General features: G+C 50.9%; 1 protein-coding gene across 7 annotated transcripts in view; it reads left to right on the top strand.

Moving 5' to 3' along the window:
* CDK5RAP2 (CDK5 regulatory subunit associated protein 2) overlaps positions 1 to 26,180 on the top strand; it is a 169,401-nt gene that overhangs the window by 103,172 nt on the left and 40,049 nt on the right. For 6 of the 7 annotated variants that reach the window (XM_049627905.1, XM_049627940.1, XM_049627912.1 and 3 more), the window contains 6 exons: positions 308 to 495; positions 6,732 to 7,164; positions 12,348 to 12,579; positions 16,377 to 16,499; positions 20,669 to 21,239; positions 23,065 to 23,297. In XM_049627905.1, the coding sequence (XP_049483862.1) occupies positions 308 to 495; positions 6,732 to 7,164; positions 12,348 to 12,579; positions 16,377 to 16,499; positions 20,669 to 21,239; positions 23,065 to 23,297 (1,780 nt within the window). The remainder of the gene's footprint in view (positions 1 to 307; positions 496 to 6,731; positions 7,165 to 12,347; positions 12,580 to 16,376; positions 16,500 to 20,668; positions 21,240 to 23,064; positions 23,298 to 26,180) is intronic. The other variant, XM_049627926.1, reaches the window with a different exon arrangement.

The following is a 26,180-nucleotide window of genomic DNA, read 5'->3' as shown; positions in this document are numbered from 1 at the left end:
GGAAGTGGCAGTGTTCTCCCCATTTTGTGGATGAGGGAACCGACTTCTTTTGTGGGATGAGGGAACAAACTTCTTTTGTGGAGAAGTGACGTAGACCTGTCCGTGCTCTTGTGGGAGCCCCTCCGCCGCAAGGCACGTGTGTGGACCTTCGAGCCTGAGCCCGCTCCGTGCCCTCTCCTGCTTTCCTTCTCCCTCTGGCTGGCTTGCACTGCTGATGCGCTCTCTGCCTCCGTCCTCTCTCTCTCCTGCACGCACCCCCTCACTTTCTTCCCAGGTCCGTATTTTGACCAGATACTCTGATTTGCAGGTTGTGGAGGATTATTCCAAAGGAGGTCGCAAAAATGGATATTTGAGGCACACGGATTCCAATATTCTAGATTCCGACGGCGCCCACAAGCCTGGCTGCCCCGGAGACCGGAGTCTAGAAGAAGGCGAACTCATGAACTTGCTTGCCCCGTTTTTCAGTGAGAAGGCCACGTTGTTACTGGAATCCAGGTAGACATGGGGCCCCGGTAGTGGTTTCTTTCTCGGGTGTGAGGGGAGAACAAACTCATTTTGCTAAATGGATTTAGATGGCGGTGCTGTGTAATTTAGCCGAGAGAGCCACCGAAATGTCTTGGAAGGAATCGTGCCAGTCAAGCAATTAAGTAATTAGGCTGCACGCTAGTGGCTGGGAGGGGACGTCGGCAAAGCCTCGTGCAAGCCCAGTATAGAGAGTGAAAGCGAGCTTTCCTCTGGAATCGGTCCTGGGAGCCCCGGGAAGGGCTGTGTCTGGCTGTCAGCGAGAGGAATCAGCCCTACCGGAGTCTCTTCCGGTTTCTGCAGCAGCTTAAAAACTGCCATTGTAGTCGTGACTCGCGGTTTTATGTGGAGCTCGAACTGAAATTCTCTTCTCCTCATATCTGCCGGCGGTCATCCTGTGTGAGGAAATACCTCGGGGTGTTTGCCTTAAAACGAAAAAGGAGAAACGTTCCGCACGTTCGTGTTTTTAAAATTAACCTTTGGGAGCAGATTGTCCCCCTCCCCGCTTCCCATTCTTCCGAGTCCGTCGTGACAGCTGCTTGGGCTTTGGGGCCAGAAGGAGCCGCGCTTTCCTCTCTCAGGGCCCCGGCCTCTCCGGCCACTTCCTCGGGAGCCGCGAGGAGGAAGAAAACACCGTTTAAGGAAAATGGCAGGCGGGTGGTGTGTGTTCAGTGAAAGTGTTGCACTCTCCTCCAGTGTAGACAGAGAAACGGAGCCGCTAACTCCTGCCCGTGACTCTTGGCAAGAGCCAGGAACCCCACTGTCTCTCCTGTCGGTGGACTGAGCCTCATCGGCGTTTCTGTAGCTAAAATAGGACTGGAGCATCCTGTCAGTGTAAGCTCAGGCAGGCTGCCCCTTCCCCAGTCCCTGGCATCCGTCCAGCATTTTCCTAGCGCGCATCCTCTTGGGGGCACATGTCTAGTGCCCCTCCTGGCTGATTGTCACAGGGAGTTAGGTGCCCGTGGTTGACGCTTGAGAGTTGGAGGATTTTCTCCACGTCGGGGTCCCACACGTCACATCAGAGCTCGAAGATGCAGCTCTCCTTCCGGGGAGCGCCTAGGGATGTGCCTGGGTCATGTGAGCGGGGGGACGGGGGACGAAGGGGGAAGAACAACGGGCCGTGGTGGGCATGTGGGCAGGTGGGCTCCCTGCTGGTGGGCGGGAGCTTCTTAGGCCCAACTGAGAGCACAGGGGCTCTCAGCCTTCCGGTCTTTCAGCGGAAGCCCCCAAATTATATTCTAAGTCTCCTGATTTTTGAAAACGCAAACCTAGTTACGTTTTTCCAGGAAGCATTTTCTGGGCCAACGCCCTGCCTGCCAGGGGGCAAGCTTGTGACAATCCGTGGTTCCGTTACCTGTGCCCTGCAGGTGACTGTTCTGTAGGCTTTCGGGCCGCGCTGGCCACTTGTAGTGTCAGAAAAGGCTTTCTTACACCAGCCTGGATCTTCCGTCTTGTTCTCCGGACAGCTGTCCTTCATGGTGCACCGCTGAGGCCCGTGACAGTGGACTCGTGGCTCCGAGGGCCCTCCTGCAGGCCCGACCGTGGTCGGCACCCCCGTCCGGCACGCACACCGGGCATCACGTGCCCGGTCGCGTTGCACCCTCACGCCGGCCTTGCATGCCGCTGGCGTGGCGGTAAACACGGGAGCCGACCTCTGGGGACCTGACTTTCCCTTAACAAGTAAGTGCTAGGAGCTGTTGGTGAATTTTCTGGGATAACCAGGATTTTGATCGGTCAGGGAAACACCAGCCTTCTGCTTAGGAGTTCCCTTTGGGTCCAGGCCGCCACCGTCTGTCACCTGGACTCCGGCAGCACGACCTCCTCTACTGTCCGTTTGCCACAGAGAGGCTGCCGTGATTTTTTTTTTTTTTTTGGCCAAAGTGACCTTTTTGTTTTTATCTAATTTAATTTAATTTAATTTAATTTAATTTAATTTAATTTAAAAGAGACAGCAAGCAAGCAGGGGAGGGGCAGAGAGGGAGGGAGAGAGAGAATCCCAAGCAGACTCCACGCTGTCAGTGCAGAGCCTGATACAGGGCTCGAACTCCCCAGGCGTCAGATCATGCATGACCTAAGCTGAAGTCAAGACTTGGACGCTTAACGGACTGAGCCATCCAGGCGCCCCGTGCCACAGTGATCATTCCGTTCCATGCTTGAGACCCTCCAGCGTATTTCCATTGCCCTTACAGTAAGATCAGAGCTTCCTGACCTGGCTCCCGCCTACTTCTCTGTCCTTATCACTTCCCCGTCTTGCTCACCGAGCTCCGGCCATGTAGACCTCCTCTCTGCTCCTCAGGCATCCTGGCTGGTTCTCACCTCAAGGCCTTTGCAGTGGCCGTTCCCTCTAGCTGGAGGGCTTTTTTCCTAGGTGTATGTGTGACTGGTGGGGTCTCGGCCGGACATCAGCTCTGTTGCTGACCACGAACGGGAAACCTTGCTTCTACACATGGTCTCAGGACCTTCTCCCTCCTTCGCTTCCCTCCCTCAGTTCATAGTACTTATTATTGCTCTACCTGGTCTTATTTAGTTATCGACGTATGTCTGAATATCTGTCTGTCTTCTTAATGAAATGGGAGCCCCTCGATTCCTTTTCACTATGCACGCCTGCTGCCTTACATGGCAGTTGGGAGGTGCTCCATAAAATATTTCAGTGAGTGCAGATGATCAAAAAATTAGAAAATTAGAAAGAGGGTAGTGATTCTTTGGAGTCCGAAAGATCCGGGTTCCGGTCTTTGTTCTGCCCCTTTGCTAAGGGATGCTGAATCTTTACGAGCCCGTTTCTTCATGTGTAACATGGGGTTAGCATTGCCTCACCTCCTCGTCTTATGGTGACAACTAAATGTAGTCAGTGTGGGGCACCTGGGGGGCTCAGTCGGTTAAGCGTTTTGATGCCGGCTCAGGTTGTGATCTCGCGGTTTTGGGGATCGAGCCCCACGTCGGGCTCCAAGCTGCTAGCTCAGAGCCTGCCACCCACTTGGAATTCTCCCTCTCCCTCCCTCTCTCTGCCCTTTCCCTGCTCACGCTCTCAAGTAAATGAACTTAAAAAACTATGAATGTAGTCAGTGTATTTAAAGGATCTGACACACTTAAGCGCTTCACGAACGTCTGTTCGTCTCCCTTTACACCTTTTCTCTGTGGCAGAGATTCTCAGGAAGGGTGTATCAACAATGTTTGGGCCTCTGGCGAGACTCTCGACTGAACCATTAAAAAGGTCCTGATCACAGCGATGGCTTAATGAATCCGTTGCTCAGATTCCTGGCAAAGTAACACTTGAAATGTTTTATTTAACAGCAACCCCACTTTAGTATATTGTAATGGCCTCTTTCGCCACCTCTTACTACCCATTTGTAAAGTCTTTTCCCTGGGCTTCACTGTGTGTTGTTTGTGGTGAGTAACAGGGCTCCTTTGGCTAGCTGAATAGCGATTGTCATTATTTTTAATCTATATTAAGGGAAAGAGAGGAAAGGAAAATTTAGTTTAACGTGCTTAAAGTACCAGAAATATTTTTAAAGTCTGGATTTACTAAATTTTAAGATGGGTTGTGTAGTCTAGATGATTCCATATTAGGAGTGAAAAATGCACCATACATTTTAATTTTGTTTTGTAAGCTATTTGATTTTTTACCCTGCTTCGTCGTGCTGTGGCTGTGTGATTTGAATGGAATCGCCTCTGCCCCAGAGCTAGACGATGGGAATCCAGACAGCAGTAGGGCCTCCCCCTGCCGGTAGAGGGCTCAGCAGGGAAGGTGAGACCAGGGCTCATGCCAGAGTGGCGGCAGGGACACTGGGAGGGGGACGGCCAGGGAGCCGTCTGTAGAGGCTGGAGGGATTGCAGAGAGAAGAGAGAGGGCGCAACACCGATGAGGGCCTCTTCCATCCCCTGTCACTACCACTACCGATTGATTGCCCCCACCTCTCCTCCTGGTAACCCTTTCCTGGAAGTTAACAACAGCTCTCCCACTGGCCTCTCCTTTCCTTGCCCGCTCTGTTGCCTTTTTTCTTCTTTTTCTGCCTCAGTCTCCTGGTTTCTTCTTTCTTAAATGAGTCACTTTTTCACCTTAAATGAGTAGCTTTTTCTCCTTTATGTTTTAGATGACTTACACATACTTATTTAAATTTTTTTTAATGTTTATCCATTTTTTGAGAGAGAGGGAGTGCTTGAGCGGGGAGGGGCAGAGAGAGAGGGAGACACAGAATCCGAAGCAGGCTCCAGGCTCCGAGCTGTCAGCACAGAGCCCCACGCGGGGCTTGAACTCATCAGCTGTGAGATCATGACCTGAGCCGAAGTCAGATGGTTAACTGGCTGAGCCACCCAGGCGCCCCTATACATAGTTATTTTAAAATCTTCAGGTTGCTTTATTGATATTATTTTCTTGAGTGTGAACTGTGATCTGTTGGGTTGTGGCCTGTTTGTCTGGACTGTGCTTGGTTTGCCCGTGTAGACAGCCGGTTCCGTCCCCCGCGCTTCGTCTTCCCCCTGTGGGGCGCTGCAGTCACCTCTGCTTGGCCCTCTGGCTCCTGAAATCTCCATGGTTTTCTCCACCATGTGTGGTTCTCCTCCTCAGTTTCTGACCTTCAGATAAATTGTACCTTGTTTTTGAGGCCTATAGTGCACCTTATAATATGTTTTTGTTAGGTATTTTTTGCTGTCACTTAAGTGTGTTTTGAGCAGGGTGGGTGGGTTTCCTGAATGTACTCACTCCTCCCCCTTGACAGAAGTCTCTCCGTTCATTCTTTCCACAGCAGCTAGAATCACCCCTGCAAAGCACACGAGTGACCGGGCACTCTGCCACAGAGCCTTGCAGTGGCTCTCCTTTGCTGTCACGCCTCAGTTCCCCCCTCCTGGCTTTCAGCTTCACCCCCTTACCCTCCAGCATGTCTCATCTGTGTTCCCCTTGTTTGCCTGGCCTAGAATGTCCCATTTCCCTTTGCCCTGGACACCCTGGGAACGTGGCTCCGTAACCCATTAAAAGTTGTGCAGGGCCCACGTTTGCTTTTTTACCCCATGGAGCAATGATTTGTTGACATACCTGTCGCCAACCCAGGCTAAGGCCTTGCAGGCAGTTTTGCACCCTCAGTGCCTGTCCCAGGGCCTAGCACAAGAAACACCCACAGGGATTCTTCTTGAACTGCTCTGCAGCCTTTTACATGCTGGCTTTGTTTGAGTTCCTGGGACAACAGAGCCTGAAGTAAGGATTCGGGTACAAGTGGCTTCTTGGGAATATGACTCCAGGGAGCAGAGTGAGTAAGATAGGAATAGAGGCAAAGCCAGTAAGGGTTCCTGACTGATCTGGTTGGTGCCATGGGTGGCCGCAGCGTTGTCTCTCCAGACATTGGAAGATGGGGACGTTTCCCCAGTAGCTCTCTTCCCCCGCTGCTTGAGGGTTCCCCTCCACATGTAAACTGGTTCTCACTTCCCACTGCCCTGCCGGGGGATCAGGGAGCCCTGGAAAAGCTCCAGTGCAGCAGAGAAAGGCCAGGAGCGCTTGAGGAGGGACTGTCTGTGTCTCCAGGTGCCGTCCACACAGCATCCACGCGGACTGAGCTGGGGTCCACGGGAGCCTGGGGCATGTGGCCAGGGGCACGAAAGGACCTGCTACCTATACACCCTCTCGTTTAATCCTCATCGCTGTCCTGTGGCGGGGGAGCCTGACCTTCCAAAGAGTCGCTGAGTTAGAACTTGAAGCCATTTTCGTGTGATTTCAAAGCCACTGCTCTTCCTATTATGAGTGGTTCACAGCATCCCTTCATTCAGCACCTATTTCCAGAGCACTGACTGTGTACCGTGATGGGCCTGCTCACTGATGGGTCCACGAGGTTGGCTGGATCCACCGCAGCCATATTTGCCCCTGGATGTAGGAATGGAGCTGGGGGCGGGCGGACCTTTCACTTGTCAACAACACTTGATGACCCTGTTTGCTCCTTTGTAGGCCCAGCTTGCGTCTCTTAGAGCCACGTGGCCCCTCACCTGTATATACGTGTGTTAAATCAATTCTCCTCCTCTTATCCATGAAATAGACAAGGTAGTACCCACCTTGTGTGGTCACATGAGGTGACCTGGGATAAAATCTTTGGTGTGGGTCCCGGCACTTGTCGGGCGGTCAGTGTGCTTAGTTTAAGCAGGCTTTAGGCCAGTTGGGAAAACTTGGGATACTGGGTAGGGCACAAGAAAACCGAGTTCTTCTATTTCCTTCCCTTTTGGAAAAACAGGCCTGACCTTCTGAAAGTGCTGTGTGAACTACTTCTGGGACGAATATGCTTGGCAGAGCAGGGAGTTTCTGCAGAACGCCTTGACGGTAAAACTGAGACGTCACTCAGGCAAATGGTTGTACAGCTGAGAGGTGAACTCGGACATTTCACCCGACCCAACTCGTTGTCCAAGTCCCACGATGAACTGAAGTCGCCTCGGACGGCCCGGCTAGAAATGGCAGGTGAAGCATCCAAGCCGGAACTGAAAGATGCCTCCGTGCAGACCGTGACCGTGGAGGGTGACACGCTCGGATTCCAGCAGGAGGGCAAGAGAGAGGCTTGGGAAGAGAAGCCACCGGATGCCGTGCTCCACATGGAGGGTCAGCCGGAGAACTTGTGCACGATGTCAGGGAGGCACGTCACCCCCCTTGCCTTCCCCGGTGGGACCCACAAAGTAAGCTTGTTTGTATATTATTTATTAATTCCTTCTTTTATACAGAGGTAAGACTTCAAAACTCACCTCTGATCCCACTTGATTTATATAAAATCCAGTATCTCCCTCTACCTGTACTTAGTCTGGCCTCTACCTTGAGGTGTGTGTTTTGTCTTAACCTTCCCCCCAGCCCAGTCTTATTTATCTCTATAGCGTGACATTTATGCGGTTTCCTTATAGAATCATATTTATGTATCTGTTTGTGTAGCTTTTTCTTTCATGCCGTGTACCAGGAACATCTTTCCTGGTAATGGCTTTGTAGAATTCCATCGTGGGGAATGTGCCAGAAATTGTATGACTTCCACCTCCAGGTGGACACTTACTTTTGTAGGTTGCAGCGAAATTGTGATGACTTGAGTCGGGCCGAGTCGGGCCGAGAACCTAGGTTTTCTCCTACGCAGACTTTCTGGTGGAGAGGTACTTTTCTGTGAGCTTTGTCTACATTCTCGTATCCTTACAACACCTGTCAGAGCTGAGGAAGCCGGATTTTGAATGCTCGCAGGTAGCCAGCAGTTAAAGGGTGGAGCTGGGACAGCCATGCCCTTTCCCAGGCTGGCCCCCAGCTCCTGCTGGCCCAAAGTGGTAGGGTCCGGTTTTGTTGGGTTGAGTGCATTTTGCTTCGGTCAAGATGCTGTCTCTATGCTTCTCCTCAAATACCATCACAGATGCCAGATTATTAAAAGCCAGGCTCTCTTGGCAGTGTTCGATTGGACCTTTTACTCAAATCCTCCTGGGCCGAGGGGTTGGGGTTGGTTGGTCCCCGCAGCAGGGAGATGTGAGTGTTCTGGTGGAGAAGTAGGTCATGTTTCTAATAGAGCTCCAGCGATGGCTGTTGGTGTTCTTGTTTCTGATGGGTGTTTTGTATCTGAGAAATCAGCTGTACACACTGCTTCATAGCATCAGAATGGAGAATTAAGTTTATTTTCTGACCACTAAATTACTGCTTTTGTGCATACCAAAGGGAGTTAGATATATCATTAGCAAAATTGCTTTTGATTGTTTTAAATTATGCACCAAAACTGTAATTTCTAGAAAAGGGTTTTCTAAAGATATCAGTAAAGACAAAAAAAAAAAAAAAAAAAAGACACTGCCATTATATTAACGGTACTCCAGATGCAAATTTGTGCAATTTGGCTGGGATAGAAATGCTCTCATCTGCCCCCAGCCCTGTTAGTTTGTACCTGTGTATTAGGAAAGCTAGCTGTTTTTTTTTTTTCTCCCAGTTTATGTGGGGGATAGCCTCCTTTGTGTAGGAAAATTGCAAAATCGAATGAACTTATTAATTTCCCTGAATGTATTTAAAAACTATTTATTTTTTAGTTTGGAGTTCTCCTTCTTGCTCGTGTCTTCAAAAGGAAGGCAACTGTGTTTATTTTTTAGTGTCTTCTGTTTATGCCAAGATTGTTTGTGCTAGATCATCACATTTAATCTTCTCAGGAAGCAGATGAGGTAGGTAGGTATTCCCTACCTTTTACACATGAAAAATACAAGCTCGGAAAGGCTCAGAAAATGGTCCAGAGCGAGTCGGCTGTTAGGAGGAAGAGTAGGGCCGGAGGCCGGAGGCCAGCTTCAGAGGCAGACAGGGATATTCTACACAAACCTTTCCCAGGAAGGGAGGAACCCTTTTGTCACCATTCCAGACGTACCTGGGATTGCTTCAGGCCTGACCGCTCACCTTTCTCAGTGGCTCGGATGGGACGGGTGTGACCTGGAACCTGAGGCTGGCGCAGTGGCGACTTGAGGGAGTGCGTGGCGAGCGCCGGCTAGTGCCTCGTACGTGGCCGTGTGTGTGCAGGTCAAGTGCGGTGTGTGAGCCTTCCTGGCCCGCTTCCACCGGCAAGTGAGGAGTCCCGTCATGACATCTTTAATAAGGTGGTAGGTGGGACTCCGCTCAGCGTCCATAAGGTAGCATTTTGTGCGGTGTTATTTTAGAACCCGCGTTAGGTTGACTGACGGCAGTCTTCCAGCCTGAAATTGGCTTGGCATTTGTGTACTTGCAGATATCTTTTCTCCTGCCATATGACACACAGATTTGGATCTAAGAATAAAGATTGGTGGAGACTGAGGACCAAGCAATTGACTGTTATTTTCCAGTCCTCTCTGATGAGGCATGCACTTCCTCCCAGCTGGTCCCCTTCACCACCTCAGACTGTTCTTGTCCTTGAACCTGTTCTCTTCCCTCGAATTTCAGGACAGAGAGTGTCTCACTTTCCTTAACTGAGCAGCAGAGGCTGAAGAGCCGTTGCGAGGTCCACATCTCTAACCTTCTCGTCGTATGGCCTCGGACGGGTTGTTTGACATCTCGGTTCTTGGTCTGGAAAATAGGCCTGCTAATTTCTGTTATCCTGCGAGCTCTGGGAATGCAGTTTGCCTGAGGACTGTGGGAGAACGTGCTTGAAAGCATCATACATCCTAGAACGTGCAAGCAGGGCTCCTGCCTCCCTTTTCCTTCTTGGGAGACCTTGCTGATTTCATCATTCAGGGTCCCAAGTATTTCCTGTTTTCCTCCCAGGTTCCTTCTCTTCCACTTAAAAAAATTAAAAAGGATAATAGCTTCATTGAGGTATAATCCACATATTATACAGTTTATCCATTTAAAGTATATAGTGCAGTGGTTTGTTTTGTTTTTGTACACACAGAGAGTTGTGGAACCATTACCGTAATAAGTTTTAGAACATGTTCATTATCCAGAAAAGAAACCCTGACCCATTAGTGGTCACTTGCCATTTCCCCCCGTCTGCCCTAGCTGTAGGCAACTGCTAATCTGCTTTCTGTCTTTCTATGTTTGCCTATTCTGGATATTCATATGAATGCACTCATACGGTGTGTGATGTTTGGCGACTGCTTCCACTCAGCGTAATGTTTTCAAGGTGCATCCGTGCTGTAGTCTCTGTTAGTACTTCATTTCTTTTTATTGCCAGATGATAGTCCATTGTATGGATGTAGCACATTTAATTTATGCATTCGTCAGTTGATGGTCATTTGACCTGTTTCCACTTTTCAGGTATTATGAATAACGTCGCTGCGAACGTTCATGTACTACAGGTTTTTGTGTGGACGTGTGTTTTCATTTCTCCTGGGTGAATACCTAGGAGTGGAATTGCTGGGTCAGGTAGTAACTCTATGTTTAACCTTTTTTTTTTTCTTTTTGAATTTTTTAAAAAATACTTATTTATTTTTGAGAGAGAGACAGAGTGAGCCTAGGGGAGGGGCAGAGAGAGAGGGAGACACGGAATCCGAAGCAGGCTCCGGGCTCCGAGCTGTCAGCACAGAGCCCGACGTGGGGCTCGAACCCACAAACCGTGAGATCATGACCTGAGCTGAAGTTGGACGCTTAACCACCTGGGCCATCCGGCAGCCCTCTGTTTAACCTTTTGAGAAGCCACCAAACTGTTTTCTAAAGCGGCTGCTCCTAGTTTACGTTTTCACCAGAAACATGATAGTTCCAGTGTTTCCACGTCCTTGCCAACACTTGTTATTATTTTGATTATAAGCTGTCCTGATGGGTTGGGAGTGGCAGTATTTCACGGTGATTTGATTTACATTTCCCCGATGATTAATGATATCGAACGTCTTTTCATGTGTTTTTGGCCATAACTCCATCTCCTTTTGAGAAATGTCTGCCAGATCCTTTGCCCATCTTTTAATTGAGTTATTTGTGTTTTTTGTCATTGAATTGTAAGAGTAGTCCGTATATTCTAGATTTGGTCCCTTTCCCCAGCTTTTGAATATATTTAAAATTCTCCACACTCAAAAGGCACCCCCATTTGGCCTCTTAAATTATTTTTTGTATGTTACTTCCACGAATAGTTGAGTACCTACCGTGTTCTTGTGGTGAAGGCTGTGGATAGAGCATGACCAAGAAATGCGGAGTTCCTGAGCGCTGGAGCTTGTAGGCCAGGGCAGAAGACAGACGAGTAATTAATTGCACAGGCAGTGTACCGCCCAGTGTAGGGGGCGGTGTGCGTCCTTAACAGAGAGACCTGACCTGGTCTTGGAAGTCAAGGCCCATTCTCCCGAGGGCGCTCTGAGTCCTAATGTTGTATTGGGATTACGCGAGGGGTGGGGGTCGGCAAGAAAGAGTGTTGTAGACACAGGAGGCGGTGTTGGCCAAGGCCCTGGGCTGGAAAGAACGCAGACACCGAGGAACTGATAGAAGGTGAGTGTGTGGGCGTAGGGAAGCAGGAGAGGGGCAGTGACTCTGCGTGGAGGCTGTGGTGAGGATTTTGACCTTTGTCATAAGGGAGCAGGGAAGCATTACAACAGTTTTAAGCAGAGGCCAGGAATGGTAGGTTTGCCTTGCCTGCCGCAGTGGGGAGAGTGGACTCGAAAGACCAGGGCTGGATGGGGGAGGGCGCTCAGGAGGGGGTTGCCGTGGCTAGGTGAGCACCAGCAGCGTCTTGGGGCTGGTGGGGGGCGAGGAGAGCCGAAAGACCTCAGAGACGACTCGGGGGCAGGGATCCGTGGAGCCCGGCGAGTGGGGTGCGTGGGTGATGAGCGTAAAGGGCAGTCTGATAAGGACTCGCGGGTTTGGGACACACGGTGAGGGGACGGTAGCGTGATTCACCGAGAGTGTTGAGGCGGCGTGGCTTTGGGGCAGGGGCAGGGGCTGGGGTGGCGCGAGCGAGGGGCTGAGGGCTGGGCTGGCCAGTGGAAATGAAGGTGCCCGAGCCAGGCGGGTGGGGAGATCTGAGCCCGCCTGGGCGGTAGCCGCGGGGTCAGTGACTCGGTAGCCAGGGAGAACTTCGGTGGGAGGTGGTTCTGGTGGCCTCGCAGGGGCGGGAGGCAGGTTGGCTTAGACCGAGGGGTGGGGCGGGGGGAGGAAATAGAGAAGGAGCAAGAAGGTGCTCCTCAGAAGATCGTGTTGAGGACAGGACTGCCGTGTATTGAGCATCTGCCGTGCCCGGAGACGGTGGGCCAGGGCCAAGCAGGTGTCGACGAGGAAAAGCTTGGTGGCGGCCAGTCGGACGAAGAACCTGCCAAGACACTAATTCTGCAGACCGGGAGATAAACTTAGATGCCACTGTAGGAACCGGAAGTGTGGACGGCCGGCTTGAATCCTGTTGTACGAGGTCGGCCTGAGGACGTGTTGCCTGCGTGACCAGAGGACGTATATTCATTGTCCTTTTCGTGTGTCTCTTCAGGATGCCAAGAAGTCCCGCTTGCCCATCCTGGTAAAAGCGTCCCGGTCATTGGGAAATGTGAACCGGCTCCCCGCCACGCAGGAGCTGGTGACCCAGCTGCAGGGCCAGGTCCTGGAGCTGCAGGGGGAGCGGAAGGGGCTTAAAGTCCGCAACAGGCAACTTCGGCAAAAGTTAATTCTGGCTGAAGCGATGACGGAGGGGAGGCCAGCGCCAGACAAAACTCTCCTGAAAGGTAAGCACCGGGAGAAATGTGTTCTCCGTGCGCGAGACAAACGACCCGATAGAGCTGCTCGAAACGTCAGCCTTGTTGTGCAGAGCTGCGGTAAGCTTGAGTATAGATTTTATGAATTACAGTGATTAATCTTGACTCTTGACAAACACACAATCAAAGGAACACAATAAGGGAAATGAATCTATTGTTTTCATTTATTCTGGAGTCCGCGTGAAGGGGACTTGTAAGCGCTCGCGGGTCTTGTGAGGTCACCGCTGCCTTCACTTGGGGTGGTCTGCGGGTACCCCGGCTGTGGGATGATTTCAATCTGGGTTTTTGTGTGTTTTTTTTTTTTTTTTTCTGGCTTTGTCTGTGGAAGCCTCAGGCATATGGGTAAGTCACGTGTGTAAGCGAGAGTCCTCGTGGTGGGGTTTTCTAGAATGTCCAGGCTACATCACTTTGGGTTCCTGAGGGCTAATTCCCAGCCCTGTTGGCCTTACGTCTTCCTCTGGAAGTGACCTGCCTCCCCACCCACTTTGAATCTGCTGTTTCTGCACTCGTGGGAGCCCCCAAAATGGAGGGCCCCTGGGTTAAGATGTGTCCAGGTTAGACTGCATAGACTCGGAGGGAGCGTGTGAGATAGCGTCCCCTCGGCCGGAACAGTGACAGTGGTTTGGGGCCACCACCCCTTCGAGAGTCTGAAGAAAGCTGCCAGCCGTTACCAGAGAGCAGTGTAGGTGAGCACACAGGTAGTGTCGTACCTCGTTTTCAGAGGGTTCGTGAGTCCGCAAAAGCCCACGTGCACTCCTGATTTTGAACTTCTGCTGCAAGCAAATGATAGCAACACCCAGTACCAAGCAGTCTTTGATTTATCTATTCAAAAAGCAGTGGTTACATCCCCCTGTGTGCCCGGCACCGTTGTGGGCCCTGGGGAGATCGTGAACAAAACAGGTGACCTAAGTGTGTGGACAGCTTCCCTTCCTGTTGTGGGGAGGAAGACAATAAGCCGATAAGTGGACAAGCTGTATGTGAGATCGCAGGTGCTGTGGGGAGAGAGAGAAGGCAGGGTCAAGGGCATGGGTAACGTGGAATGGGGTAGAGTTTGCTACCACACATGGTATGAGCCTCCCTGATGAGGGGACATTTGAGTGGAAAACGGGAGGAAATGAGTGGAATCGTCAGTCAGCTTGGAAAGTGCGTTTTTGGGACAAGGAGCAAGGGCGCAGGCCCTGACGTTGCTTTGAATTTGGGCAGTCGGTTGAGTAAGAAGGCCAATTATGTGGCTGGAGTGGAGTGAGAAAGAGGAAGAGGGAAAGAGGTCAGGGAGGCCCCAGGAGGTCGTTCTAGGGCTTTGTCTTTTGCCCAGTTAAGACGGGAAACTGCTGGAGGGTTTGGAGCGGCAGAGTCACATGACCCGACTGCAGCTTTATAGCCGGGCTGGCAAACTGCGGCCTCTGGGCCATCCATGCTCGCTGCCTGCCTTTAAGTTTTACCGGAACACAGGAACATTCCTCCGCATCCTGTCTGTGACTGCTTTTGCGCTCGATAGCAGAGTTGAGTGGTTGTGATGGAGGCCGTGTGGCTCACAGAGGCTAAAATATTCTGTATTTGGCCCTTTGAGAGAAGCGGGCCGACCTGTGCTTTAAAGGATCACTGGTAACGTGAGCCATCAAATGATGGAGTTGTCTTGCACTGAGGTGGGGAAGGCCGCAGGAGAGGCAGGCGGAGGCGGGCACTGGGTGTCCGGTTTTGGTCTGACTTGAGATGCCTGTTGACCATCCCCGTGGAGATGCCAGGTTGGCACTCGGGAGATGCAGGAGTCTGGAGTCGAGGGGCTGGATCTGGGCTGGGCCTTTGAACTTAGCAAATGCCAACCTGTTGCTGGTCTTTGGAGCTCTGAGGCTTGGAGGGCTGCTGAGCAGACCCTGGAACTGAGACTGGACTGTAGTGGGTGGAGCCCGGACGGAGAAGGAGCAGCCAGAGAGGCAGGGAGGGAGCCACGAAAGGGTGCCATCCAGAAGCAGAGTGAAGAGCAGGCTCACTGTGCCAAACATTGTCAATAAGTAAGGCAAAGATGGCGGAGTGGCCTCGGGATTAAGGAACAGGAAGCCCTCACTAGTGACCCTGAAGGGAGCTGTGTCCCTGGCGTGGCCGGGCCTGCCTGCCACAGGTTCCAGAGAGCCACTGGAGGAGAGGAACTGAGATGGCAAGAAGAGACGGCTGTGAGGGATTTTTACCGTAAGGCGGTGTGGACAGGCAGGGCAGTTAGGAGCCGCGTTGTCAGGGAGTCTCAAGGGATTCGGTGGATGGGGACGGTGGGGACTGCGGCAAGGTGGGTAGTCACGGCTACGGCCTGGCAGCGTGAGCCGCAGAGCTGGAGTGTTCAGGGAAGAGATCATGATCTGGAAGGGTCCGCGAAGAGTGAAGGCACCTAGGCTCTTCCAGGTCTGTGATAACAGGGGTATGTGGGAAGGAAACGTCCAGTCCTGGGGGCGCTGCGGGAGAGGCAGTGTCGGGGCGCCGTCCAGGTCCTTGGAGCGAGGGGCAAGGTGCATGTTCAGGGAGGAGATTGAGGTTATTCGGGATTTTGCCATCGAGGAGTTTGCTTTCTGGGGTGGGAGACTGCATCCGGTTAGGGGATGGCCAGGGTGGTTCAGGGCTGGGCCGTGACCGGGAGTCTTGGGCTTCCTGTGTCAGTGATGAGAGAAGCGCCTGTTGTTTATTCGGCCTCACTGCCCACTTTAAATGCAAGATTAATTGATTCTTCTTCACAGTCCTCGAGGCAGGAATAGTCATTATCCCCGTTTGTCTGTCGTTGAGGCCACAGTTTCAGAGATGAAGTGACTTGGCTACAGTCATACTGCCACTAACTTCCGGCGGTAGATTTGCACCAGCCTGCCTGATTTCGAAGCCTGTGCCCTTCACTGCTTCATAAAGCCTCGTGTCTGATACCTCGCGTATGGATTTTCTGATGATCTGTAGCGTATGGTGTTTTCCATTTATGTTTAGGTTCTCGGGTTCACCTTAGTGGAGGTTTCAAGATAATTGGGGCTTTGGCATACTGCTCTTTCCTTCCCCCCTCCTTTCCCACTTGGTTTCCTTCCTTCCATCCAGACATCCATCCAGACATCCATCCATCCAGACATCCATCCATCCATCCAGACATCCATCCATCCATCCAGACATCATTCATGCATTCCCTGAGCACCTGCTGTGTGCCAGCCTCGTGCACTGGGTGTAGGAGACAGACAGAGACAGAGAGACAGAGGAATGAGATAGTCTCAGTGCCTTCTGAGAACTCCCTGTCCAGTGGGAAGGGGGCAGATAATTAAACACATCAGTGTGGGGCAGAAGCGGGGGGCACTTCAGGGAGGAAAGATTTGCACGGCAAAGGTGACTCAGCCCAACAGAGGCCCTGGCACTTTGCCCGGAGCTTGCCGTATGCACTTACCAATGTTTTTGTTTCTTGCTGAGACACCAGGGCGCCTCAACCAGGTGCTGCTCTCGCGGTTTCCCAGGAGACCCCCGAGGCCTCTCTCTTCCAGGGGAAAAGTGGGCATGAGTCTATAGAATTCATTTTCTCACTCGTAGTTTTCTGAGAGCCTAGACTTAAACCATTTCAGACAAGCTGCAGTATATTTATGCTTTTTATGTCCTGTTATGGCAGCTCGATAGATTAATTTTATCTTATAAATTGCATTTTGCCTCCCCAGTGTTTTTATTTTCCCCGTTGTATCTTTGTGTTCTTCTCAGTTGCTTGGCTAAGTTTCAAGTCTACGGTTTTATTTATTTTTCCTTCTCTTCACGAACGCCTGTAGCCCAGCCCCTTGTGGGAGCAGCCTACCAGGACAGCCCAGGAGAGCAGAAAGGAATTAGAACCATGGCCTGTGTCTGGAGAGACAAGGAAGGGGACAGTTATCAGCACACCAGCCACGAGACCGGTCGGAATTCAGCCTCTGTGTGTGTCGAACAGCTTCCGTGTGCCAGGCACTCCTTGGGGTCTTGTATAGAAAAAATTGTCACTAAGCCCTGCAACAGGCTTCTTAGGACATCATCATTATTCCCACTTCACACGTGAGGAAGCTGAGGTTTTTAGAAAGAATTGATCCAGGTCACCCAGCTGGTAAGCGGATAGACGAGCGGAGGTCTGGTAGACTGTGTGTCCGAGCTTACCAGTCTGTCTGCCACGCTTTCCTCCCAGGCCGTGGACTGGGTCCTGGCGGGCATGGTACGTGCTCTCAGGGACCTCACAGCCCAGCAGGCAGGCAGGTCTCTGTGTGGTGCTGGCTGGGTTAGGTTAGGTGTGCCCCACCGGCCTCCGGCTGCCCAGGAGGGGGGTAAGAGGTGAGCCCGAGCTGACTCCTGGTTTGTGGGGTTTGTCAGGCAGGCTGGTGGGAAAGGTACAGAGACATGAGTGAGGTCCCAGGCAAGTCACATCTATTTCTTCTTGGCAGTATAAAGTATTCTAAGCATACAGAGAATCACAAAGGGTGATAAAAGAATATTCATGTTCCCATTCATCCAGAATGAATAAATGCTTACATTTTTTCTTTTTACCTTACATCCATTCCCCTCTGCCTTTGTTAAAAAAAGGAGTCACCTTTCATCTGGACCTAATTCACTCCATAAGAAATAATTATCTTCAGGAATCCTAAATTTGTCATGGGGCGGCTATGAGAACACCGTCTCTGGGGAAGTACTGAGTTACGATGTCCGCTTCCCCGAGGCCTCCAGTCAGTGCACTGAATACCTGGTCACATGCTTCTGAAGGTTGTGGGCTTTGAGGAGAACACCACTCTACCAGGCAGTAAAGTACTCTTAGCTGAATTGTAGAAAGTTCCAGAGCTGCAGTATTTCCTCTAACACAAATAAGTGGTCCTGGAGACATCTTTTGAGTTCTTGGTCACAGCCAGTTGGTTACTAAAGGCTTCGTGTCGAACTGGCACTTTCCTTTTCCCTCCCAAATCCCCATCATTGGTGACCTTCTTTCCTTTTTCTGAATGTGCTTCTAGAACTTTGCATGTGCTGTTGCCCCTGCCTGAATTTCCCCCCTTCAGTTGAGGCCTAGCCGAGGCCCCTGTCTTTTAGGTCTCGGCTTAGGTGTCATTTTCCAGGGAAGGCCTTCCTGAATCCCTCAGTTATTTAGACACTCCTGTTGGCCTCCCAGGTTTTGGTCTGATTCCACAGATGTTATTGGCCTTCACACTGAGGGTTGAGGATTGCCCCTCCCCGCTCGTGCACCCCTGCTACGGGAGACTCCAGGCGTGGGAGGGGTAGACACATCAGGAGGCGGCATTCAGAGCTGGAGGCAGGTGGCCAGGCTTTGAAGGAGGGGCTGTGCTGCTTACTCGCCCTGACCCTGGGGCAGGTTCTTACCTCTCTAACTAAACCTCGAGTTCCTCTTCTGTAAAATGGGGATACTGGTGACGCCTCGCTGGACTGTCGTGAAGACTAAACGGATATCGCAGGCGAGGTGCTTGGCGCTCGGCGGTAGGCCAGGTCCTGGCATAGTTACGTGTCCCGAGGCCTTTCTGAATGTGCTTCTAGAATTTTCTAGAGCCTTCAGGCTCACACCACATACTACAGCTTGTGATCCTCCCTGTCCCACACCCGCCGTGCAGTGATTTCTGATGAAATATCTGCCTTTGGCCCTTCATCGAGGGCTGCTGGGCCGCGAGTGGCAAAGCCACGCTGCAGAGCCCACGCTGGGCCGCGAGACGTGCTGGATACCGGCCTTGGCACTGGGCCACCGCCTCCTCGCTGCTGCTGAACACCAGGTGCTGTGGATTGGGGGCGCTTCCAGAGTCGAAGTTACGAATGCCGAGCGTGTGAGTGTGAGACTGGTCGCGCCGTAGGGTCAAATCCTCCAGTGGAGGGTAAGTGTTGTCTGAGTGGGCACACCGTCCCCACCATCCAGAGATGCACGTGCCCCTAAACGTCAGAGCCGGCCGCGGTCTGCACCACGGCAGGACATTTGTGTGGGTCTTACGTTTGTCTCTGCCTCATGATTACTTAATGAAAATCATCAAAACTGATCATTATTCCCCTGAGTGAACATTGCTGCTTGCCATGAGATTCCGCTGTCATGAGGTTGTTATGGCAGAGATACTTCCTTGACTTGGAAGGTGATCTGCTGGGGAAAAGGCCTGCCGAGATGTCTCGCTCTGTCTCTGTCTCTTACACCCATTCAGCCGGCGGTTACTTACTGAGTCCCTTGTCTGCCCCAGGCGCCGGGCCAGGCCCTGGATTGCAGAAGGACATGCCTGCACGTGAGAGAGCGCGGGGACTGGCGACTGTCACACATTTTGTGCAGTAGAAATGCTGTGCGGGGAATGCTTCCTTTAGGTCATGGAGCAGCTGCTTTCTAAAATAAAAAGAGTTATTTTATGGTATTTGCATCGTGAACAGAGAGATAAGAAGGGGCTTACAGCCACGAGGAACAGTTGCGGAACCCAGAAATTGGAATATACAGTCTGCCGAGGGTTCTGGTGCGCTTTTCCTTCTGAGGGCTCCCCCAGGCCCTGCCGTCCAACCCGCACGGCTGCTTAGGCAGCGCTTCCCCTGGTCCTCAGCCCCGGCTCGCGGGCCTCCCGCCTCCTGCCATCAGCATCCTCTTCCATCTTCAGACAGTTTCAGGGAAGCAAAGACTGTCAGCATTAGCTGGGCTCCTTTACCACTGCGAGCCAGATGCTTTTTGCAGAGCTGTTGTGCCATGTGATCCTAAGAACACAGCAAACACAACCCTTCACAGTAAGCGATGTTCTTTCCATGCAGCGCGTGAAGCGACTGAGGCTCAGAGAGGTTAAGGAACTTGCCTAAGGTCCCGCAGCTAGTAAGTGGCACAGCCAGAGTGGGAAACCAGATCTGTTGGATTTTGAAGATGGGTTTTTCTCCTGTATTCTGCTGCCTCCTAAGTATTCAGCAACCCTTCTATCAAGCTGAGGCTTCCCCAGACATGGGGTAGTGTGGTATGTGATTAAGGACAGGAGCTCTGGACTTGGGCCTGAGCTTGAAGCCTCATAACAGGCACCCTAGGCATCTTTTTTGGGGAAACTGAGGCTCTGGGACGTTAGATTACTTGCCTAAGGCGATGGAGTCAGCAGGTGGCAAAGCTGGGTGTGAGCCCCCTGCTCTTTGGTTTCAGAGCTCCGCATTCTTTCTCCAGCACCGCCCCAGTGCTTAGACAAGTTTGGCCGCACGTCTGGGGATTTAAACTAGCTGTCAGGAAATATTTCCCGGCAGGGTCGTGCATCAGTGAAACGGCTCACTGCGGGGGACATTGTGGCACCTCCTGGAAACTGTTAGACGTGGAAATGAAAAGAAGGCTCCCATCAGGGATGGGTTTTAGAATTGCTGCTCTTAGTGGTACTTCACGCACTCCCCGATATCTCTCAGGCCTGCACTGAGTTCTGGTCTGGGCTAAGGACTGTACCAGGCACTGGGAACGTGAAGGTGAAAGGCAAGCCCCTCCTGGGAAGGAGGGAGAGAGGAATCCAAATAAACAATTGCTAGGTAGATAAATAAGCAAGCCGATGTAGTTCCTCTGGCAGCATCCTGCACATGGAATGTTTGTCCCGGGCAAGACACATAAGGGGCCGTGGAAGCACAGAAAGGAGGCACTGTTGTGCACAGTTTGAAGATGGGCTTGCAGAAGGAGAATTAGATCTGGATGTTGGAGGGTGAGTAGGAGTTTGTTGAGTAGGTGTAGAGGACCGGGCATATTCCAGGCAGAGGGAACAGCACGTGCAAAAGCATGGGGGCACAAAATAGCCTGGTGTGTGCAGGGAATTCTGGCTAATTTAGTAGGGCATCTCCATAGGTGGTGTGAGGGGATATTCCTGGGAAGCCTGCCCAGAACTAGATCGTGGAGGGTCTCAGATGCTGTAAGAGGGCGTTTGGGTTTGATCCTCAGGATAGTGGGGTTATCGATGGATTTTCGGTGGGTGTTGGTGGTTATCATGGCCAAGCTCACTTTTCAGACTAGTTACTCTGAGGAAGAGGGTAAGAGGAAGGACTAGGGTCAGAGAGGCTTGTTAGGCTGTGGCCGCACAGGGCCGGGGGGGTGGCTTTCGGCAGAGGAGGTACTGATATACGCATGTCTGATTTGCAGACTCTGAAATTTACCAGCCCGATGGCCTTGCCGTCTTGCCAACGTGCAATGAGAATCCTTCTGAAGATTTTCCGGGCCCGACCTCAGTAGCTACTTACTTGAGTCAGCTTCCCACTAAAGTCAGCGTGATTGGGACCCACCAGTCGGAGAACGTTGACACCTCGGGTGATGCAGAAAACTTAAAACAGAAAATCTGTGACTTGGAAACTGAGCTCGAGGGCTACCGGAATTTCTTATTTCAGCTTCAAAAGCACTCCCAGTGCAGTGAGGCCATTATCACAGTTTTGTGTGGGACAGGAGAAGCGGCCCAGGATGCCTTGAACAAGCCCAAGGGTAGTGCCGACGAAGAAGAAATGACCTTTTCAAGTTTGCAGCAGGTTCGGTATGTGAAACACATGAAGATCCTTCATCAGCTGGCTCCAGAGGTGACCGACGGTGGGCTGCTGGAGGGCCTCAGACGGCAGCTGGTGGATCAGGAGTGTCAGCTGCAGAAGGAGCAGAACTTGAACGTGGAACTTTTCAGTGAAATCCGTAACCTGCAGAATAGGTTCAGAGATCTCTCCCCCTCCAGGTACATCCCACCTCTGCTTCTTCCACGGTGGCAACCTGCAGTTCCCCCACGTTGCCTCTAGGTCGGAGCCTGTGAGCGAGGGGGGGGGGGATGCTGCTCGGTGGGTTGTGGTTGTGGGTTGTGTGCTGGGCAAGGCTCGATGGTGGGTTTAGGGCAGGTGGGCCCGATGAGAGGTGAACGCGAGGCCACAGGGAGCGGTGGCTGTACAATTCTTGTGTTGTGTCTTCCGGAATTGGCAGAACAGATTTTGCCCTCCTCAGGCTGGGAACAGGGTGAAGGTATTATGCCAGCCACTCGGGGAATCCTGGTACATTTGCCGAACGGCAGTGTTTCCTCCTGGACCCCGTTATTGGCTTTTACTGCGGGGTTGAAACTGATGTCCTAGCTGGGGTAGGAAGGATATAAATATTTCCCGTATCTTTACCCTTTAAGGTCATCTTAGAGAAATAAGCCTGTGTTGAAAGAGAAGAATTCTTACGTCATGTTTTACGGGCATAGATAGGTACTGTTTTGCTTTATGAGATGTGACAAAAAAGCGATCAGTTGCAAAGTTGACCTTCATTCGTCACTAATTTGAGACAGACACATTATTCTAAATTGTCAGGAGCCAGAGCGAAGTTTTTCGAGCCTTCGCAAACAGCAGGCTGGGAGGAAGCTTGCATTTTATTGAAAGACAGTAGTGTCAGATGCCCGGGTAGGCACTTTTCTTATTTAATCCTCAGCATCGCCCGGAAAGGTGGTGTTCCTAAATATGGATGAGGAAGTGGAGCCTCGAAGAGGCCTCCCTGACCGAGCAGATGGCCCAAGGAGATGGGTGGTGTTGCTCAGAGCTGTTGCCAGTGCGCGAGCCCGCAGTGTCCTGCCTGAGCACCCCCCCCCCCCCGCCCCGTGTTCTTCCTCACCCGCGAGGCCTGCCCCACCTTCAAGGCTGACGTCACATGGTCTGTACGTGCACGCTCACCACCAAAGGCGGTCAGCAGCCCCACGTACTGCCCTCATTTCAGGAAAAGGGGGACACGTTGAACTGAAGGGTCAGCATCTTTGCCGAGCCACACTGGGGCCGAGTTACTGTGGCCACGCCGTATATGAGCCACGTTTTGCTTAACTTGGGTTTTTCTCCGTGCCTTGGAGTACTGGTGGGCTCACACGGGGGAAGACAGATCCGGCGTCAGGAGAGGTCGTATCGTGCGATGCAGCATGGGCTTTGAAGGCGGGCTGTTTGAGTCTGAAACCTTCCCCATTTAACTTCGCGATCTCGGAGTCCGTTTCCTCACGGTAGACGAGGAGGTTCATACATTTGTTGAAAGATTGGGAGGAACGGTTAACTTATAAAAAACACCTAATGCAGTGACCGGCAGATCATAGACCCTCCATAAATGGTAGTTAGGATAATGATTACCCCCTGACCTTTGGAGAGGAGAGAGTCCCGATTTTGTTTTCCTGTGTCAACAGTTTCTTTTTTCTTCTTCATGGGAATTTGTGGCGGGTCCTCTGACCCTTGGAGCACTTGTTTCTATAATTCAGAATAATATTTTTGAGGAGTTTATGGAAACTAAATGTTCTCCCGAGTTCTTGCCAGTCTGTACTGTAATTGGGGGCTTTATAAGGTTGAAAATAGCGCAGGAGAACCTTTGTTCCAGCGTTTGTGGGTTGTTTTGAAATCGAAGGAGTGACCTTACATACTTCCAATTTTTCTAGAAGTATATATACTTGTACAGCTGCAGGCTTTAAAAAATTGTGCTCTGTCATTTTTCCAATTAGTGTTAAGGTCACAAAAATGCAATTCTGAAATGGTACAAGCGTTTTCTCCCCCCTCTTTTATCAGATACGATTCATTAGTTCAGTCCCAAGCCAGGGAGCTCTCCCTTCAAAGACAGCAGATTAAGGACAGCCATGGCATCTGTGTCATTTACCGTCGACATATGAACACCGTGATTAAGGCATTTGAGGAGTTGCTACAGGCCAGCGACGTGGATCGCTACGTGGCGGAGGGCTTCCAGGAGCAGCTGAATCAGTGTGCCGAGCTACTCGAGAAACTGGAAAAGCTGTTCCTCGACGGTAAGTAGGGCAGGGGCTTGCGAGTCTTAAGACACAGCATTTATCGGTCTAAGACTTCTTGGCAGTACTTAGCTCTGCTCTGATGAGGTGACAGTGGAGCCACACTGGCTGCTGTCCCTTCCGGTGACTGCTTCTAGTGGCTGGTGGTCCTCACTGCTCCAGACCCGGGGTCCGGCTGGGGAGGGACACCCCTCCAGTGCCCGCCACATGGCTGCTCCAGATTTTCAAGAGAAGATGGGAATCGGGATTTTTTTTTTTTTTCGAGGGGGAGGAGGGTAAGAACTCTTGAGTTTTAAATGTTGGCAACAACAGACAAAACAAGCAAACAAAAAAACCCCAAACATTTATCAGTTAAAAAAAAATCTATTCAAGGGTCAGAGGTGGTTTAGAGCAAGGATGAAAGAAAGCCTCTGCTAAACAGTCACTATGTGCTAGGCACTTAAATAGGGGCTGTTGCATTTAAGTAAAAAAATAATCATTTGCAATTCTTTTGAGACTAGAACGAGAATTCTCTTATACTCTATACCCAGCTTCATCAGTTTTGCCGTATTCGCTCTGTCGTTTTCTCTCTCTGTGTGTATTCAGATCTTCCTCGATTTGTGATGGGGTCGCATCCCGGCAGACTCATCACGAGTTAAAAGTATCATAAGCCAAGAACGCATATAACACCCCAACCTCCCAACACCATCGCTTAGCCCAGCCCAGCTGAAGCGTGCTCAGAACACCTACAGTAGCCCACTGTTGGGCCCTGTCCCCTCGCGCGGAGCCCATTTTATAGTGAGGTGTCGAGTACCTCGTGTTGTATGCCGAACGCCCTGCTGAAAGTGAGAATCAGAATGTCTGTGTCGGTCCAGAATGGTTGTATCAGTTATTTCCTCTCGTGATGATGGGGCTGACTGGGAACCACAGCTCACCGTCTCTGCCTGGAGCCAGGAGGGAGGATCGTGCCGCCTGTCCCCGGCTCGGGAAAAGATCAAAATTCAGCATCTGCAGCACAGTCCTTACTGGGTGCCTGTTGCTTTCACACCGTCCTGAAGTCAAGACCTGTAAGCTGAACCATCATAAGTCAGGGACCACCTGTGTTGGCACGTATATACACGCATACGTATGCATATATGTGCGCACATACATTATTATTATTGTTATTTTCTAAGACTTTACGTTATGTTATTTTAAAATGGGCTTCACACCCAGCACGGAGCCCGATATGGGGCTTGAGCCCAAGGTTCTGAGATCAAGACCTGAGCTGAGATCAAGAGTCGGACGCTTAACCGACTGAGCCACCCAGGTGTCCCCCCCCGCCCCCCACTGTTTTTTAAGATTTTATTTTTAAGTAATCTCTGCACCCAACGTGGGGCTCAAACTCACAACCCCGAGATCAAGAGTTGCACACTCCACCGACTGAGCCAGCCAGGCACCCCACATTATTATGATTATGATTGTTATCTTCTCCTAACCCTCTGAGGATGGATTGATGGTGTCCTGTCCTTTCCCCCTAGATGTGTCAGTGTGTGGCCCCTCACACTGGAGACACTCTCTTAGCCAAAACACCGCTGCTAAATTCATGACACAGTATCATCGTCTCATATACAGCCTATACTAAAATTTCGCTAATTGATTTCAATAATGTCTTTTAGGAATTTTATTCCTGATTCTGTTCCAGGACCCACTCCCTATGTTACATCAAGTTGTCTGTCTCTCTGGTTTCCTTTAATCGGGGGTAGTCGTTCACCCTTTGTCTTTCATGACACGGACCTATTTGAAGAGTTCAGGCCAGTGCCCCAGTTTGGGATTATCTGTTTCTTTAGGATTAAGTTAGGAAAATTAGATGAGATTATGTGATTTGGGGAAGAATACGATGTTAAGTATTGTGTTCTCATGGTATTGTGTTCACGAGGCCGCATGCCGTTAGTTTGTCCCGTTTTTGGCGAAAATAACTTTGACCGTTTGGTTGAGCTGATAGGCGTCAGGTTTCTCCACTCTAAATGACAACATTTCCCTGTGTCATATAGAAGCAATTAGTGGGAGGTACTTTGTAACCTTGTAAATACTTGGCTCCTCTTCAAATTTGTACTCGAGGTTTGCACAACGTTTCTTGCCTCTGTTATTAATTAATGACTATGATGGTGGCCACCTGGTGGGTTTTTTTTTTTCCCTAATGTCGTTATTCTGTCTTCATTTCTTGTTAGATGGCGTCTGTAGAAGGATAAACTCTTCCTTTACCTGCCCTTTTTTATTCCTAGATTTGTTGTTTATTAGCAGTGTGGACTTAGTTTAGGTTCTTATTTTATTCAGGGGACTATTACTCATTCTGTCATTCATGCCGATGCTCAAATTGTTCCTCATTTGGCAAGTGGCAATTCCTTTTGACAGGTCTCCATCTTTTGGAGGAGCTTCCTTCTGTACATCTGTGCATCCTGGCACAAAAAAAGATGTTCCAGCCCCATTGATACTGTCCCTGCCCCTGAATCAGCCATTTCTCCAAGTAGCCCTGGTTCATCTTAAAGGAGAATGCTATGTAAAAACTATGATTTGGAGGGAGCGCCTGGGTGGCTCAGTCGGTTGAGCGTCCGACTTCGGCTCAGGTCATGATCTCGTGGCCCGTGAGTTCGAGCCCCGCGTCAGGCTGCGTGCTGACAGCTCAGATTCTGTGTCTCCCTCTCTCTCTGCCTCTCCCCCGCTCATGCTGTCTCTCTCTCTGTCAAAAATAAATAAACATTAAAAAACAACAGCTATGATTTGGGGCTGTGTAGGTTCATTGCTACTAGGGGATCATTGTTTCTAGACCCTTTAGCAGGCGGGACTAGAATATAGCTCACATGCGTACACGTGCATATATATAACAATATGTAATTTATTTTAAAAATCGTTATTTCACAGTGG

Source organism: Panthera uncia, chromosome D4 (assembly GCF_023721935.1).
Source record: "Panthera uncia isolate 11264 chromosome D4, Puncia_PCG_1.0, whole genome shotgun sequence".
Lineage (NCBI taxonomy): Eukaryota > Metazoa > Chordata > Mammalia > Carnivora > Felidae > Panthera > Panthera uncia.
The sequence above is the reverse complement of the archived record's forward strand: the minus strand, read 5'-3'. Positions and strand labels throughout refer to the sequence as shown.